We start from the raw sequence: 16118 nt of genomic DNA, 5'->3' as shown, positions 1-16118 counted from the left end.
TAGTGTCATTAAACCCAGCAGCAGAGGGTATAAGTTGCTCTCATGTTAATGTTCCAACATAGAATGAAGTAAACCTGGCCTTGGCTTGTCTCAGTGAGTCACCAAGACTAGTCAAAGAACTGTTACTAACAAACATGATTCTTCTGGCAAAGTTTACATTTGTTGAACACATGAATATCTGAAGTACAAGAATCAACAAGGCAGCCACAGTGCTTCAGGAACACACTGGATCCTGTGTATGTGTGTAGAGCTGCCAGTCTGATACACCTCAAAACAGGAAACTACTACAGAATCTGGACTAGGTGCGCCCTCCCTGTTTTCTCTGTATGACCACACACATTATATGAAGAAAAGCCGTACATCGTATGTGTCATCATCTGAATGCCCATCATGCAGCTAGAAGCTATGTCAGTATAAGAAAAGAATCAGTGTCAACAGGAGAGGAGGATATTGCCTCATCTAGGTTCTGAAAAACTACAGGCAGAAAAGAGCAGGCTGAGGGAACTTAGCAGGCAAGGAGAACTGCACAGGGAAGGGGAGCTGCCTGAAACAGAACGACAAGCTCGGGGAACTTCCATGGAATTGTGCAAGCGTCAGAGTGGACTTGAGGGAAAGAAATAACGAGTAACAGGAGAAGTGGCAAAAACTGAGAAGAGCCCAAATATGGAAGAAATATATCCTTGGAGGCAAAGATGCCAATCAACTGGCAAAATCTGGGAAGAATCACTGACCACTGGAGGTACCCGGAAGAGAGACAGGATGACCATTATAAAAATTGACCTGGGCCTGAACTATAATGGTGGCATGGGAATGAAGAGAAGCAGCAAGACATGTTTGAGAGCACCTCTGACTGGACGGGTTGGGGAAGAAGAAGTAGGGGAAAGGAAGGCTATAAGAGAAAGAACATTCCCTGAACACCCATATTCCTTTACAAACATTACCTCCTAAGACCATTCACCCTTACCCAAAAGATGACACAGACCCAGAGAAATGAACATGCTTAGGAATATGCAGTTGGTGAACTGTGGAGTGGGAATTCAAATCTAGGTATGTCTGACTCTATTGAACCTAGTCTGCTGCTGCTGCTAAGTCGCTTCAGTCGTGTATGACTTTGTGCGACCCCATGGACTGCAGCCCACCAGGCTCCTCCATCCATGGGATTTTCCAGGCAAGAGTACTGGAGTGGGGTGCCATTGCCTTCTCTGTGAACCTAGTCTAGGACAGGCTAATTATCACTTCATTCATTTCGGTGATTCCAAGGATGTCAATGTCAATAACCAAGAGAGAGGATGTAGAAGGAAGAACAGCTAGTGGCGGTTGTAGCAGAAGGGAAGTGGAAGAGAGAAAGATGTGTTTATTCTGGGTGCTGAGGTCCGAGTTCCTTTTGAGAGAGTTAAATGGTGGCATCTAGAAGGACAGATGACTAGTGATCTGGAAATTAGAAAAAAAAAGTATGCAGATGAAAGGAATTTCAGCAGAAAAGGTCTGCATGGGAGACAGAAGTCGTCTAACTTATACTGATGGGGAGAAGGGGCAAGGGAGCTCTACTTACTGAACACTCAGCAAGTCAGGCCTTGTACTGTAATATATTATTTTTCTTAATCTTAAATCCTATTATTGTTTTTTCTGCTTTACAGATGAGAAACTGAGTGCTTATGATGAAGGTGAGTGACTTTTTGGAATCACACAGCCAGCAAGCAAGGACCCAAGATTTAAAACTAGGGAGTCTGATTTTAGAAGCCACCATTAATTACTTTGCTATGGTGGCTTTAAATTAAGTTTCCTTTTTTTCCCCATCTCCTTCCTAGATGGAGAAATTCTAGAATTTGACACTGTTAAGTCACCATTATGACATTTATAAACCTGTCCTCTAGGATTTATTCACAGTACATCATTCTGGCTCCTATTTTACCTTTCCAATAGCTCCTTTTTCAGTGCCCTTAATTTCTACACTTATAAATTAAAGCTTGGTCCTCAACCTCTCTCATAATCCCACAGAACTGTTTTATTCTTGGCCTCTTCCTTCAAGGTTTTCAATACAAAACTGCTTCATTTTGTTCTTCAATCTTAACTGGCAACTCTATGTTCTAACTGCTTGCTGGACTGTTAACTCTTAGAGATTATAGCTTCATGGCAAACTATCACTCCACACTGCAAACATTCCCATTCCCATTTCTTAATTCAGATATCAGCCTGAACCCATACTTCCTACTTGCAGGTTCTGATTCTAGGAAATCTCCCTTTGGAATCTCTCATATTCTTTTCCTTTTAGGATCACTGGCATCTGGTTAAGATCCTTCTGCCCTATCCCTTAGACTGTATCTTCCCTAAGAGCATATAAGCTGCCTAAAAAGTTCTGCTTTTATTGGGTTTCTTCTCTCAAACACAGTTCACATTTTCCTACTAGTTCCCACTTGAAACTCCTCTCAAAATGTATCAATCTTCTCATTGTCCTACAAAATGAATTACAGTGATTCTCATAGTCACATCCATGCATCTTTGGAATGACTTCTCATCTTATCCTTTTCAAATCATGTTCATCAATATCATGAGATCAGAACAAGCCCATCTCTTCCATGAACCTCCCCTACCCAACTCTTTCCCCAAATCTCTCTCTCCTCAGAAGTTATTAATACTTACTGTAGGCTCTACAAGTCATTTTAATAAATGAATACCACCATACATTGTTCCATACACTGTGAGAGTATCTTACCTTTGAGATCTGAAAGTTGTCAAAGGAAAGACCTGTAGACTTATTTTTCTATCCTACCTACATGCCCAACACAGGAGCACATAACAAGCACCCAATAAAATATGTGGGAAAACTGCTTTCTTAATCATCACTTTCTAGCTATTATTCAATTTTTGCTCCATGCAATCTGTATTAATTATAATCTGTTTATAAAAGTCATTTTTAGTCTAAAAATGACCTATTTTTAACATGGTTCATTCTTAGAAAGTATAGGTTTTTTAGGAGAAAGTGAAGTGATGTCTGCAGCTTAATCTCAAATGGTCCAGAAAAAAATTATGAGGAAGCAAGAGATAGGATGATAAATCAAATGTGGTAAAATGTTAACAACTGGTGGATCTGAACGAAGGGCAGACAGAATTCTTTGTACAATTTTTGCTGATTTCCTTTACATTTGAAATTATTTCAAAATCAAAAGTCAAAACCTACCTCACTATGAAATACCTAATAGTCATGGCAATGTAGCAATCTAGTTTCTTTGCATAATCTTCAATAACAAAAATAAAAGAGCATACAGTTTTGAGAGGTAAAATTCCCAAAATGTTTATTTCAATGACCATAAAAATTGTATCAAAGCACATTAAAAAAATACTGATGCTCTAGGTTACTTTTCACTAGGAATAAAACAAAATTAAGATTTTTTTCCCCCTGTTGTTTAAAATCACATGGTATCCTCTTTAAACTCTTGGAAATCAAAAACGCAAATAAAAGGGGTACTCCAGGTGCATACTTTGTGTGTGCATGCCCATGCTGTGGATTTAAATCTGCTCTTGACTAAGATATAAGAAAGAGTTTTATGGATGGTTCATAGATTTTAAGTTTCACAAAGGCAAGGACCACATCTTGTTCACTTTCAACTCTTAGCACAGACGTTTGATGTACCACATTTTAGAAGACTCTCACTGTTAACAGCATCCACAGCTACCTCTGACAAAGAGAGGCAGAGAATATGTTAATGGCATTTCAGCTCTGTGCACAATTACAGAACCTGTACATTTTGCAGCTGCAAATACTTGTCTAGGGTCATGCACAACTTGCTGAACAGCTCCAAGTACAATCCATCACCCCAGTCCACAGCGCTTTCCACTATACTTCACATAACAGCCAGCAACCTTTACCTACACTTTGATTTACACTCTGTTGATAAGGCAAAATGATTCCCAAAGTTTCCTGTGTGGAGAGTATACATTTTGTCATGAAATAAAACCAAGGCAACAATACGCATACAAATTATAACCAATTCCTCAGTTTTTCATACTTAACCACACTGATGTTTTTCAGACACCAATGCTATAAATGTTATATGAGCCACTACACTATTTCAATCATTTGTAAATTTTAAGTATGCAAAACACTAATAAAAAAGATGAGAATATTTTTTAGATAAAGCTTATAAGGTACCTGAATGCTTTTTGAGGACTCTTGCCAATTCTTCAATAGTTCTTACACAGTCCAACCCCTGTAGCAAAAATAGCACAGATTGACTCAAAAACAGAAGACAGGTTCCTAACCCTGTTTTGGTTTCATTTCCTCCAGAAATAACAAAATTAAATTCAAATTGTTCTACATTCATTTTTCTTTTTTAGGTGAGCATTAATCCCTACACATAGGAATATCCTAAGGATATGGAAACCCTCATGCACCCTACTTACTAACTGCTCTTAGAGCAGCAAGAAAGGCTGAAATCAGTGTCCCTGGAAAAGTCTCTGAACCACCGAGAACCTCCAATTTTTCTCCTTTATGTGACAGAATTAATAAGAGAGCTTCTGTGGCCTATCTTATTCATTCTGGGTAGGTCTTCATTATAGCTTAATTAAGAGCTGATGAACTGCTGTGGGGAGTGATTAAGCTCAGATTATTTCTCCATAGGACTGGTCGAACATATAATGCACAAAAAGTTATACAGCAAATATGAGTAACATTTCAAATATTTAAAAACATTTGGGCTGACCTTTTAAACATTAAGTCCTTTTGTTGGTTAGTTGGTTATATACTTCCCAAAATTTGGAATTTAACTTAGAAATGCCCTCACAACTAGTTTATTAATCATGTAAAAATTCAATCTCAATGATGTATAATCAGGTCATTCACATATTGGACCCAATTGTCCTTATCCACCTTATTCACCAAAGTCACGCCAGATAACTTGTGGCTATTTTCTCAAATCAGATGCATCCTCAAGGGACAAAACCCTGAAACTCAGAAAAGGCATAAGAAGATCCAGAGCAACAGCAGCACCACTCATTTGGATGTGCAGTATTTGGACTACTGTTGTAAATAAGAAAGGGGATGGATTTAGTACTTCTTAAACTTTATACCTTTTCACAGTATTTTATATTTGACAAATACCATCAAGGTTGGCAAACCTTTTCTGCCTTGTGGGCCACATGGCCTGTTGCAAGGACTCAACCCTGGAGTTCGAGTGAAAGCACATGCAGACCACACATAAACGAAAGGGTGTAGCTGAATGCCAAAAAACTGACATTAAAAAAAAACAAACAGGCAGTAGGCCGTAGTTCACTGACTCCTGACATACACTGATCCAAGCTGAGGTGCACAACAATCTCCTGAGGCAAGGCAAATCTCATTTCTGTATTAGAGATAAGCAACCAAAGACGGACAAGTCTGTCTTGAATCCAGTTTAGCACCCTTTTATCCCTGTGCCATGGGCTTCCCTGGTGGCTCAGCTGGTAAAGAATCCGCCTGCAATGCGGGAGACCTGGGTTCGATCCCTGGGTTGGGAAGATCCCCTGGAGAAGGTAAAGGCTACCCCACTCCAGTATTATGGCCTGGAGAATTCCCTGGAGTGTATAGTCCATGGGGTCGCAAGAGTCAAGACACGACTGAGTGACTTTCCCTTTCATCACTGTATCACACTGGCTGCCTGCTAAAACTTCAGAGGAAACCTTATGTGGGTGTATTTATGCACCTGTGTCAGCCTAGTGGCTATGCCAAAGGGACACTGGAAAGGCTAGTTTGGCTTTCTAGAATTCCCAGATGTCACTTTCATATCCAGTTTGTATGACAGGTTGGAAGCACAAGCCTCCTCACATTCACCTCTAAACTTCTAATGTATTTATTTGGCCAGACAGATTGTGCCAAATGGCATACTCCATATGACACACCCTGATAAATTCAGAAAATACCATGCTGAATTGTGAATCAAGACTGTCAAAACACATGCGACAGCAAATGCAAGTTTTATGTGGTCACTGTACCTCAGCAGTTTCAAGTCCGTTAATTGTCATGCAGACATCAAGGTCACTCTGTTTGAACCCAAATCCATTTTTGGAGGAGCCAAACAAGCTTAATTTAGTTCCTGTTAGAGATATATGAAAAGTAACAACCAACCTGAGTACATTTAATTTTCTGACCAAAGCAACTCTCTTATGAATCAAAAATACTCAGTTATTAAGTGTTTTATAATAACCTCATAATAATTATTTTTTTATTAGCTAGTCTTTTATTATAGATTACTTCCTCTCAAAATTTACTATAAATAAATACAAGCTATAAAAGACACGAAAGATTATCAAATGTCACTTTATTCTTAGATGCAAGGACATTTCAAGGAAAATGTGGATCACCTAAGCACACTTAATAATGTAAGCTTACTACTTTCTAAATAAATTCACTTTTTAGAGGTCTGAACCTTGACTCTCAACTAATAAATGAAGTTCACATGTATCTGCTAAGTGAAATACTACTACACTGCAACTGTCTTCTCTGTTGTCATAACTAGGACTGGATAGACCTAAAACCATCCTAGGAGTATCATAAAACAAAGAAGCCCTGTCCCCACCATCACTTGCAAGACTGCTTTCTTATGCTCAAAATTAATGTTCTTGTAACACATGCACTCGTTCTGAAGCAAAGCAACTCTATCTTTCTTTTCTTAAAGCTAAACAATTATTTACCTGGAAACTCCTGCCTTATGAAATTTTCTAGGTTTTGCCGAATATGTTCACGTGCCTGATCTTCTAGAACAGTTGGAGAAAAATCCTCTGTTTAAGACAAACAGATACATTCAGAAACAAAGATTGTTCACATTCTCTGAAAAATATTTTTCAATAAACCTAATTAGCTAAAAAAACACAAAAACCAACCAAACCCTAAATTTTGTGTCTTCTCAGTAGACAGTATTAAGCAATGTATAATAAAGATGCCTTTTTCAATGAGTCTATCACTAAGAACTATTCCTGAGATGGAAACCAGTCTGCACAAGGGTTCTGTTCCTGGGTTTCACAGAGGCTCAGAGCCTGAAAAGGCAGAGGGTGAACACAACAGTTTGTGAGTATATATTTATACATATATATAAAACACATTTTATATGTGTGTATATATATATATTTTCACATATTCCCCCCTAAGGAGAATAGTTTTCTTTCGTCACTTACACCCTCCAGAGATTTAAAGAACAAAACCCTGATTAAGAACAAGTGACTTATGACACAGACAGACATCTTAACATGCAGCAGTGTGATGTGTCATAATCCTCTCCTCTTAGCAGCTGCATGCCTCTCCATCAAATGGTTTTCCTTGTAGAACTTAAACCTCTGCACACCAACACTTCCCCAAAGTGATGTTCCTTAAAGGTTATTGAAGTGAAGTCACTCAGTCGTGTCCGACTCTTTGTGACCCCGTGGACTGTAGCCCACCAGGCTCCTCCGTCCATGGGATTCTCCAGGCAAGAATACTGGAGTGGGTTGCCATTTCCTTCTCCAAAAAGGTTATTAATTAGCATTAATTAAAAAGTATTCTAAGTTCAAATTTTGGAAATATTAGATAAAAGAGTTAGTAAATAAGCTTTTAACCTAAACATTTCCAGGAGCCTTTACTGTGCTAATAATATGCCCTGAGAATCTCTAAGGGAGGAGGCAGGATATACAGTTATTCCCCCTTGACCTTTGGAATACTTCTTGTTACTAAATACTATTAATGGCAGGTACCTAGAAAAGCATTTCAGGGAACACCAGTCGGGAAATGATGGTACTCCAATCGTAAGACTTAAAAGATTCTCCTTCCCTGTCTTTCTTTAACAAGTATTTATTGCATGTCCCAAGTGGATACACAGAGTACCACGGATACAACAGAAAATGCAAAAGACAGCCTGGATAATGTAGCTAATGGGTTAGTGAGTCAGATTAACTCTTGAGAAAACATCAATTTAATATTTTGACGAATAAAAAGAAATGTTAATAACTTACTGTAACACTGAATGCAAACTTGATCTAAGATATTTGAAAATTTGGGTGTTAATGGAGGCAAAGGTTCCAGCTGGATTCTTTTGAAGTCTTCAGGACAGTCCTTCTTTAGATGACCCTCTCGTTTGCATAAACTGCAAACCACTGTAGGAGACTGCAGGAAGATGGCAAAGCAAAACAAGACTTAAATAAAGGAGCCTTGAATCTTTTTTCCAAAGTACACATTCTCCACCTCACATTCCAAAGGAATGAAAATATAGTGGCATGGCCACTCCAAACTCACTCAGGAGAAAAAGGCAGTTATTTTGACTACCAACAGCATTTCTTTTCTCCTCTGCAAATTCCCAAGAGATTAATGACAGCAGCAGACCTAGTGGCTGCTCGGGAGTGACCCACTACTGAGACGGGCGGGAGCCCTGTTTGAGTACATGAAACTCCAAAGTACATGCATTAAAGCTCTTTCAAATCTCCCAGTTCCATGTATAGGAGTGGCACTGATTACCTTGCCTTTGGTGAAGGTGAGTTTACTAAATTCATAGAAGAAATCAGACTGGTCCACAGTTGAATTTTCCTCACACATACTTTCTTCTTTAAGGCTGATTTTATTAAGTTCCATTAGAAGATTTCCATCTACATGGTGTTTTCCACATTCTTTCAAGTCATCATACTTAGTAGATCCATCTAATTCCACATCCTCTTCAGACAGGGCATCCTCATCCCCTGATCCAGTGAAGGTGTTGTCTAATTCGTCTCCATTAGCAATGTCATCCTCATCTTCCCTTCGGGAAATGGAGAGCCTTGGTTCTTCTTCCTCCTCCTCATCCTCCTCTTCCTCATCAGAGTGAAGGATTCCTGATATCTGGCTCTGTCTTGAAGGGGTAAAGTGGCTTACAGCATCTCCGAGTTCACTGGTACCTTCTATGCTTTCTTCATCAATATCAGCCTTGGCATATGAAGTAGGAAATTCATCATACTCTTTAGCTATAGGATTTCTGAAGCCTTTTAGATCCAAATTGGCATCTTTCTCCTTATTTCCTGGGCTGCCACAGGTGACAAGCGTGCCACACTTGCTACTACTTAAAGCTTGATCATCAGCAGTCAAAGGATGCTTGCCTTCCTTTCCACTTTTTTCTTTCTTATTTTTACTTCCTGTTTCTTGATGATGTACTTCAATGTCCTTAGAGTCACTAGAACTGACTCTTGCCTTAATATAGTCAGAGTTTTCCAGGTGGACACTGATGTGTGAGTTTTCCATTTTCTCTGCTGATGGGCTTTCAAAGTTTTTAGCAGTCTCTTTAAGAGTAAGTGGCTGTGCCTTGCAGGTGTTTGCAGTTGAACTGGCAGCACCAGAACCTTGAGCCAAAACTGAGTTTTTGAGTTTATCACCTTTCGCTTGTACCTCTGGATCATGTTTTGCTATTTCTTTAGAACGTTCAGAAGTACAGCTGACAGTACTCAGAGGCTTTGGAAGGCTGGATTTCATAACTTTGTGTGGAAGAGCAAAATATTTATACGTTGTCCTTAAACAATGAAGTATATATTCAAACACAGGTTGATTATTTAGGGTCCTTGCCACATTTCTTTTTACAGAGTAGGGATCTGTAATAAAAAAAAAAAATCCACTACTTCACACATTTCTATTTTATGTTTTAAAAACCAGCCTGCTACACAGATAAAGACAACAAATAAGTAACAGTACAACTTATCATTTATCTTATGTGCTTTTTTAAAAAACTGGGGATGGGGAATAAGAAGATACAGTTTTAAAAACAAAAAGAAATGCTTTCTTAAACATCTGCTCTATGAAGAGAACCCATTCTATTCAGAACCATTACCCCTTCCCTACTCTGTGCTGTGACTGTGGAGGTTAAAAAAAAAAAAGTCATCAGTGTGGCTCTCATGCCCTCGGGAAGCGGGGTCTTCCCTCTGGGCGCTGCTGAGTGCTCTGCCTCCCCGCTCAGCCAGGCCCTGCGGTTTGTAGAGCTTACCTCCACTCTTCTGCCCTGGGAAGCCCCATCACTGAACTGGCTGGACTGAATTCAGGGGCGAGAGGGAGGCACCAGGAGGAGACACCACTTCTCTCAATCTTTTCTCCTCCCCTAGAACTCCAGCAGGTTAGGCAATTGGCCAGAAGAGCTGAGCCAGAGAAACTGCAGGGGAGGGTTTAAAAATGTGAGATCCCCATGACTGCACACAGAATTTATGCAAAATGCAAAAACCCTCTTATGCAATATAAGGCTTGAAAAAAATCAAGCAAAAATAAGAGAATTCCATTTAGGAGGTTCTTTAAATTATTTGAAGGAGGAGAATTAAGATTTCTAGAGGGGTTTCCATCTCCTGACTTTGTAAAGCTGATAAGAGCTCGTCCATTTAGAGGAGTCTACAGGGCACACCGGTATGTCTTTCATATAATGGTTTCAGCTAAATAAGACTTAACTCATTTAAGAGCTAAGTGTTTTTAAAGAGAAAAGGTGTTTTTATGAATAAGTTCTAAATATTACTGCAGGTATTCCAAAAATAAACTCTCCATGGAGAGAAATTTAATGAAGAATGCTGTTTTTCATGAGAAAAGGTATTTTCCTCAACCTCTGTAAAACTAAACAACATCAGTAACAATTCATGAAAGGACTGAATCTAAAGATCCAGAAATGAGAAGAGCGAAGAGGAAAGGGGGATTTACATGTCACTTGGAAAAGACTTTTTAAGCATTTAAAGTTATTAAGCAATTTACAAAGAAAATAAGGACACAGACAGCTATGCCTTTTAGTTGCATAAGTAACTAAAATTTTTTATCACAGCACTTAAAAAACTCAGGATGAACAATTTGGTCCCTTGGAAAGATCTATTGTAACACATGCAAGATTCTCGCTATCTACTTCACCTTTGGGGTCAGGCCTACCTTACATGTAGAAGCTGAAAAAAGACTGAAATAAAAAGCATGCTGTTAGACTGATACCTTAAAAAAAGGGGGGGGTGGGGTTGGGACTTAAAGATAAATATTTTGAGATACCTTCAATGGCAATGCGTTTTTTGGGCCAATCCTTTGATTCACGAGATATCGATTCTTTGACACGGATACTTATCACTAAATCAGCCAAATTAAATTCTAAAGCGTAGAATCGGAGCAATTCCACCCAGAGCTGCCCAACTGGTACTGAAGGCTGCTGTTTTGAATCAAATATTAATGATACCTATTAACAGCAAAGAGAAAATACACAGGTTATTTCAGATGGCAGTACAATCTGAAAAATTAGAGATCTTCAAGCATCAAATTAAATAAATCTGAAAAACCTTAGCAAAGATATGAATCGGCAGTCTATCTTGATAAATCACATTCTAGGTTCTATTTTGATTGTGAGAAAACAGCATTCCTTCAGTGAATTCTGGGGTTAAAGTTATGTGAAAATCTCGTCGGTATCACAGGAATAGGCAGGCAGCACACAAGCAAGCGGCATTTCTAAATCTGACATCTTAAGGGCAGGTGGAGAGAACCGTGCTGCCCTGCTACTCCTCTCAGCTCTGAGTTCTCCCTGCTCCTGCCGCCGGAGGGCGCCTTTACACCGTTAGACACAGAAGCGACTGCAGCCGTGAGCAAAGAGTAGAGGAAAAACGCTCCTCTCACGTGCTCTGAGAAGTTACATTAAGTTCATTGGTTCTTCCAGAAGCAACTGATTTTAAAGTCGAATAAATAACCCTTGATATCAGAAATACAAGTTTTCCACTCACAGACTCATGATGTGACATACTGTGATGTAATACAGTGGAAAGTTCAAAGGACTTAGAAAAAAAGAGGGTCCAAATACTGACTTTGTCACTTCACAGGTTTTGACTGCTTCGTGACTTAACTTCTTCATTCTTGGACTGGCAGTATAGCTCAGAAGCGAGAGAACTGGCTTTCGAATGGGACATGCTAAGCTTTCAAATCCAGCTCTTCCATTTACTAGCTGTGTCTGATCCTGGTGAAGGTATATAAGCTGTCTAAGCCTCAGTTTCCTCATCTGAACAATGGGGATCATAGTACCCACCTCATAGGGCTGTTGGGAGGACTGAGTGAGAGAGAGTCTGTTAAGAGCTTAGCACAGTGCCTGGCACACATGTTCAAAAAATGGTCGCTATCATTATCTGCAGAGTAGGGATGATACCACCTATAACACAGGATAGTTATGAGGATTAAATCAGAAACAAGGGAAAGCATCTGGCAGACTGGTTGCTGTCTGTATTTTTTCATTTAGGTATAGTCTTTTTAAATACAAGAAATCCATATATCATTGAAACCATGTCACAACTGTAAGATGCTCTTAAGAGGTAATTTAGTTCAACTCCCATATGCTATAAGAGAAGGAACTGAAAACCAAAGAGCTTATGTGGCTTGCATGGCAGAAGAACAACGTCTCCTGATCCCAGGCCAGTGCTCTTTCACCAGACTATGCAATGGCAACACTGTCCAGACCTCACTTAATTTTAGAAGTGGCAGCATGATTAATCTCTCCAATTAGCATTCAAATGCAAAGATAAAAGTATTTAACTGGTCTTTCAGCAGTAGCCTTTCCTTCTAGGGTATACAAATTTGCTTCCAATTGCACTTTATTATATCAAGCTTCAAAATAAGTGGTGTGGTCACAGATTTATTCAGTAAATCTCAACACAAACATTCTGTGAAATAAGCTAAGAGTCATCAGGTGGATTTACAAACCAAACCTGATTAAAAATGTAGTTGTTTTGGTCCCACGAACAACAGTTGAGGACACAAAGAAAACTCCAGAAATGGAAGGTTCCATTAGATTTCACTTCTTTATCCATATATTCAACATCTCACTGAAATGACTTCACAATATCATAACATGGAACTTAAGAGACCTCTGACATACATAGACTAGCAGTACTTACACTGTTGTTATTTTTTTTAAAAACATAGAGAACACTGTGTTTTTCAAATAAAGTAAGAGTACTAGCTAGCATTTACTGAGTGCTTACCATATGCTCGGCACTGAGTTAAGCATTCTATAAATCAATGACCCTATGAGTAGGTACCAATATCATCTCCATTTACAGGTGAGGAAACTGGGGCACAGAAAGATTAAAGTCACCTGCCCAGACACACAGCTAGAAGTGGGTGAGCTGGGATACAAATTCAAATATTCTGGTTCCATAGTCTGTGCTCTTAGCCACCACTGGAACCCCAAATAGACAAATGACACAAGGGGTGTGTTCTGGTGGCAGCTCAGGTAGGGTGCCAGCACCATTCTCTTCCCCTCAACAAAACCAGGAATATGTGATTCACCAACATCTCCCCAATTTTAGGCCAGAGTAAACACGGACTACAGGAGTGACATGACCTGTTTGTGAAGAGCTGGGATTAGAATCCCAGTCTCAGAGGTATTTTGTGGATATTATTGTCATTTTACCCCAAAGGGATATGGGAAAGCTCATGGAGTCAAGGACTGTTTACCAATTTGGGTTAGAATCCTACTGTTACATTGCTTAGATTTTTGTTTGAAATTCTAATGGCAGCTCATTTCTAGTGCATAAATTCTCCTTCCCAATACTAACGGTATGAATAAGGACAAGTATACTACCATAGGCTTATTCAATGTTATTTTAGCAATATGAGGTTAGTTAACTTTTCTTATATTTAAACCTCATAATACCACTTAAGACCTAAGCTCTTGGAGGATAGATAGGAACTTATTTTTGAATTCTCAGCCTCTTTCACAGCACCTTACACAGAGAAGAAATCATGTAACTGTGGATTCAATGATTTCAATTTTACCTTTTATTCCTTGTCTATTCAAACTGAACACACTAGAAATTAAACAGTTATGAAACAGTTAAAGATAGCTGATGAAAGAAGAGAGGAAGACTAACTCATAAACTCCACAATTAACACTGAATTAAAAATAAATTATAAGACCAGGCATGAGAGAGAACAGACCTGTCCCCTTTTAATGGCCATTTCCTTTGGTGCCTCCTCTTTTGTTGAGTCCACATCCCCTGCAACATTATCACTGTATTCCCAGACCACAGAGTTGTTCTCAATTTCTTTAAGGTTGAAGTTTCCTAATTTGTTTAGTGAGAATCCTTCAATCTAGGAAAAATTAGACACATGTTATAAGGCAGAAATGATTTTAAAACAATCAGAGCGTATTAATCCTGGAAGAAATGAAAAGTAACAGTTCACTGAAAATATGAAAGGCATCTTTTATCAAAAGATTATCTTTGAGACATCTGTAAATTTAAAGAGAAAAAACTCAAGGTTTTGATTTGCAAAAGAAATGGTGATTTTTGGAAATAGTGAAGTTAAAGTCGCTCAATCGTGTCCAACTCTTTGTGACCCCATGGACTATACAGTCCATGGAATTCTCTAGGCCAGAACACTGGAGTGGGTAGCATTTCCCTTCTCCAGGGGATCTTCCCAACCCAGGTCTCCGGCATTGCAGGTGGACTCTTTACCAGCTGAGCCACAAGGGAAGCACTTTTGGAAATAATTTTTTATAGATAGTCTAACAGATCATGGCCTAGGCCTAAGGCCATGGTTCTGGTGTAAAACCATGTAGGCCCAAATCTCACTCTCTTCGGCACTAGCTGTGAGACCTTCAGTAAGATCCTTGTTTTCTTCAGGTCTCAGGTTCTTGTAAAAAGGGGTAACACTAGCAACTCCTTAATGGGATAGTTATGGAAAAAATAATGGACATAAAGCATTCAGATACAGGGCATGGTATATAGTAAGTGCTCAATAAACATAAAGTGTTTCTTTGGACATGGTTAAGATGCTAAAGAAAAGCATAGGCTCAAAAGGTCTAAGAAATGTGGAACAAACTTGAACAGACTTCTTTACTGTAGGTATAGTGGGATTTTTCACAGCCTTTAAACATGCTAACATACATAATGAATTGTGGGCTAGGGTATGACTGTGGTAGCCTGATTCTCCAATGTATTTTCACATTAAATGGACAACTTCTGTGGTTTACCTGACAGCAATCCTAAACCGTAAGACATCATGTTGCTCCCCTGCTCATCAAAGTTTCCTTCTAATGCAGGATGAAATGTGGTCTTTTCTAGGGCCTAGGTGGGGCTTCCCAGGTGGCTCAGTAGTAAAAAAAAAAAGAGTTCATCTGAAATGTAGATGTGCGTTCAATTCCTGGGCTGGGAAGGTCCCTGGAGGGAGGAAATGGCAACCCACTCCAGCATTCTTCCCTAGGAAATCCCACAGACTGTAGAGCCTATAACCCTTAGTAATTGTTCTGCAATTCTTAGATATTCTGTTCCATTTCTTATTCATTCTTTTCTTCCTCCTTGCTTTTCAGTTTAAGAAGTTTCTATTGAGTAAAGCTTACTGATTTTTTTCCTTTAGAGTCCTAAGCATATTAAGTCATATTGTTAAAACTCCTGGTGAGATAATTCCAATGCGCGCTCTGTTTCTTCAAACTATGACTTTGCCTTTCAGTATGCCTTATAATTTTTTTGTTGAAAGCTAGGTAAAACCCTGTGGTGTGGGGTTTTTTCCCTCTATCTGCCTGGAGTCAGGCAACGTACTGTTTGTTCTAGCTGTAGATGTCAGCGGGCTATAACTTCTGTTGGTATCCTTGTTTTTGTCTCTTCTACTGTTTTTGGGTTTCCCAAGACACTTCTTAAATGAAATCTTTCTACTGTAACCCCATTATTACACAGGAGGCTGAATGATGTTGCAGTAAGCTGTGGAGAGAAGGGAGACATCCTATGGTCCTATGAGGTCTCAGTCTTTTAGTGAGACTGTGATCCTGGGCTGTAACCTTCGTGTTTCTCAATCCTGTCAATCTGAGGTGAGACAGGGAACAATAGAACATTGGAGTCGGCTATTTTCCCTTGCCCCAGGTCAGTCAGACCCTGAAAAAACTCAAGGTGGTTCAGTTCAGTTTAGTTGCTTAGTTGTGTCCGACTCTTTGTGATCCCATGGACTGCAGCACATCAGGCTTCCCTATCCATCACTAACTCCCAGAGCTTGCTCAAATGCATGTCCATTGAGTCGGTAATGCTATCCAACCATTACATCCTCTGTCATCCCCTTCTCCTCCCACCTTCAATCTTTCCCAGCATCAGGGTCTTTTCCAATGAGTCAGTTCTTCGTATCAGGTGGCCAAAGTATTGGAGTTTCAGTTTCAGCATCAGTCCTTCCAATGAATATTCAG

The 16118-nt window shown here is 39.3% G+C and overlaps 1 protein-coding gene across 7 annotated transcripts in view; it reads right to left on the bottom strand.

The window, feature by feature from the left end:
- Nucleotides 1–16118, bottom strand: part of TUT7 (terminal uridylyl transferase 7) — a 58131-nt gene that overhangs the window by 23079 nt on the left and 18934 nt on the right. For all 7 annotated transcript variants that reach the window (XM_043927291.1, XM_043927294.1, XM_043927298.1 and 4 more), the window contains exons 11-17: nt 13886–14038; nt 10964–11144; nt 8456–9552; nt 7957–8107; nt 6667–6753; nt 5968–6068; nt 4151–4208 (exon numbers count right to left, since the gene is read on the bottom strand). In XM_043927291.1, coding sequence (XP_043783226.1) covers nt 4151–4208; nt 5968–6068; nt 6667–6753; nt 7957–8107; nt 8456–9552; nt 10964–11144; nt 13886–14038 — 1828 coding nt within the window. The remainder of the gene's footprint in view (nt 1–4150; nt 4209–5967; nt 6069–6666; nt 6754–7956; nt 8108–8455; nt 9553–10963; nt 11145–13885; nt 14039–16118) is intronic.

Source organism: Cervus elaphus, chromosome 16, assembly GCF_910594005.1.
Source record: "Cervus elaphus chromosome 16, mCerEla1.1, whole genome shotgun sequence".
Lineage (NCBI taxonomy): Eukaryota > Metazoa > Chordata > Mammalia > Artiodactyla > Cervidae > Cervus > Cervus elaphus.
The sequence above is the reverse complement of the archived record's forward strand: the minus strand, read 5'-3'. Positions and strand labels throughout refer to the sequence as shown.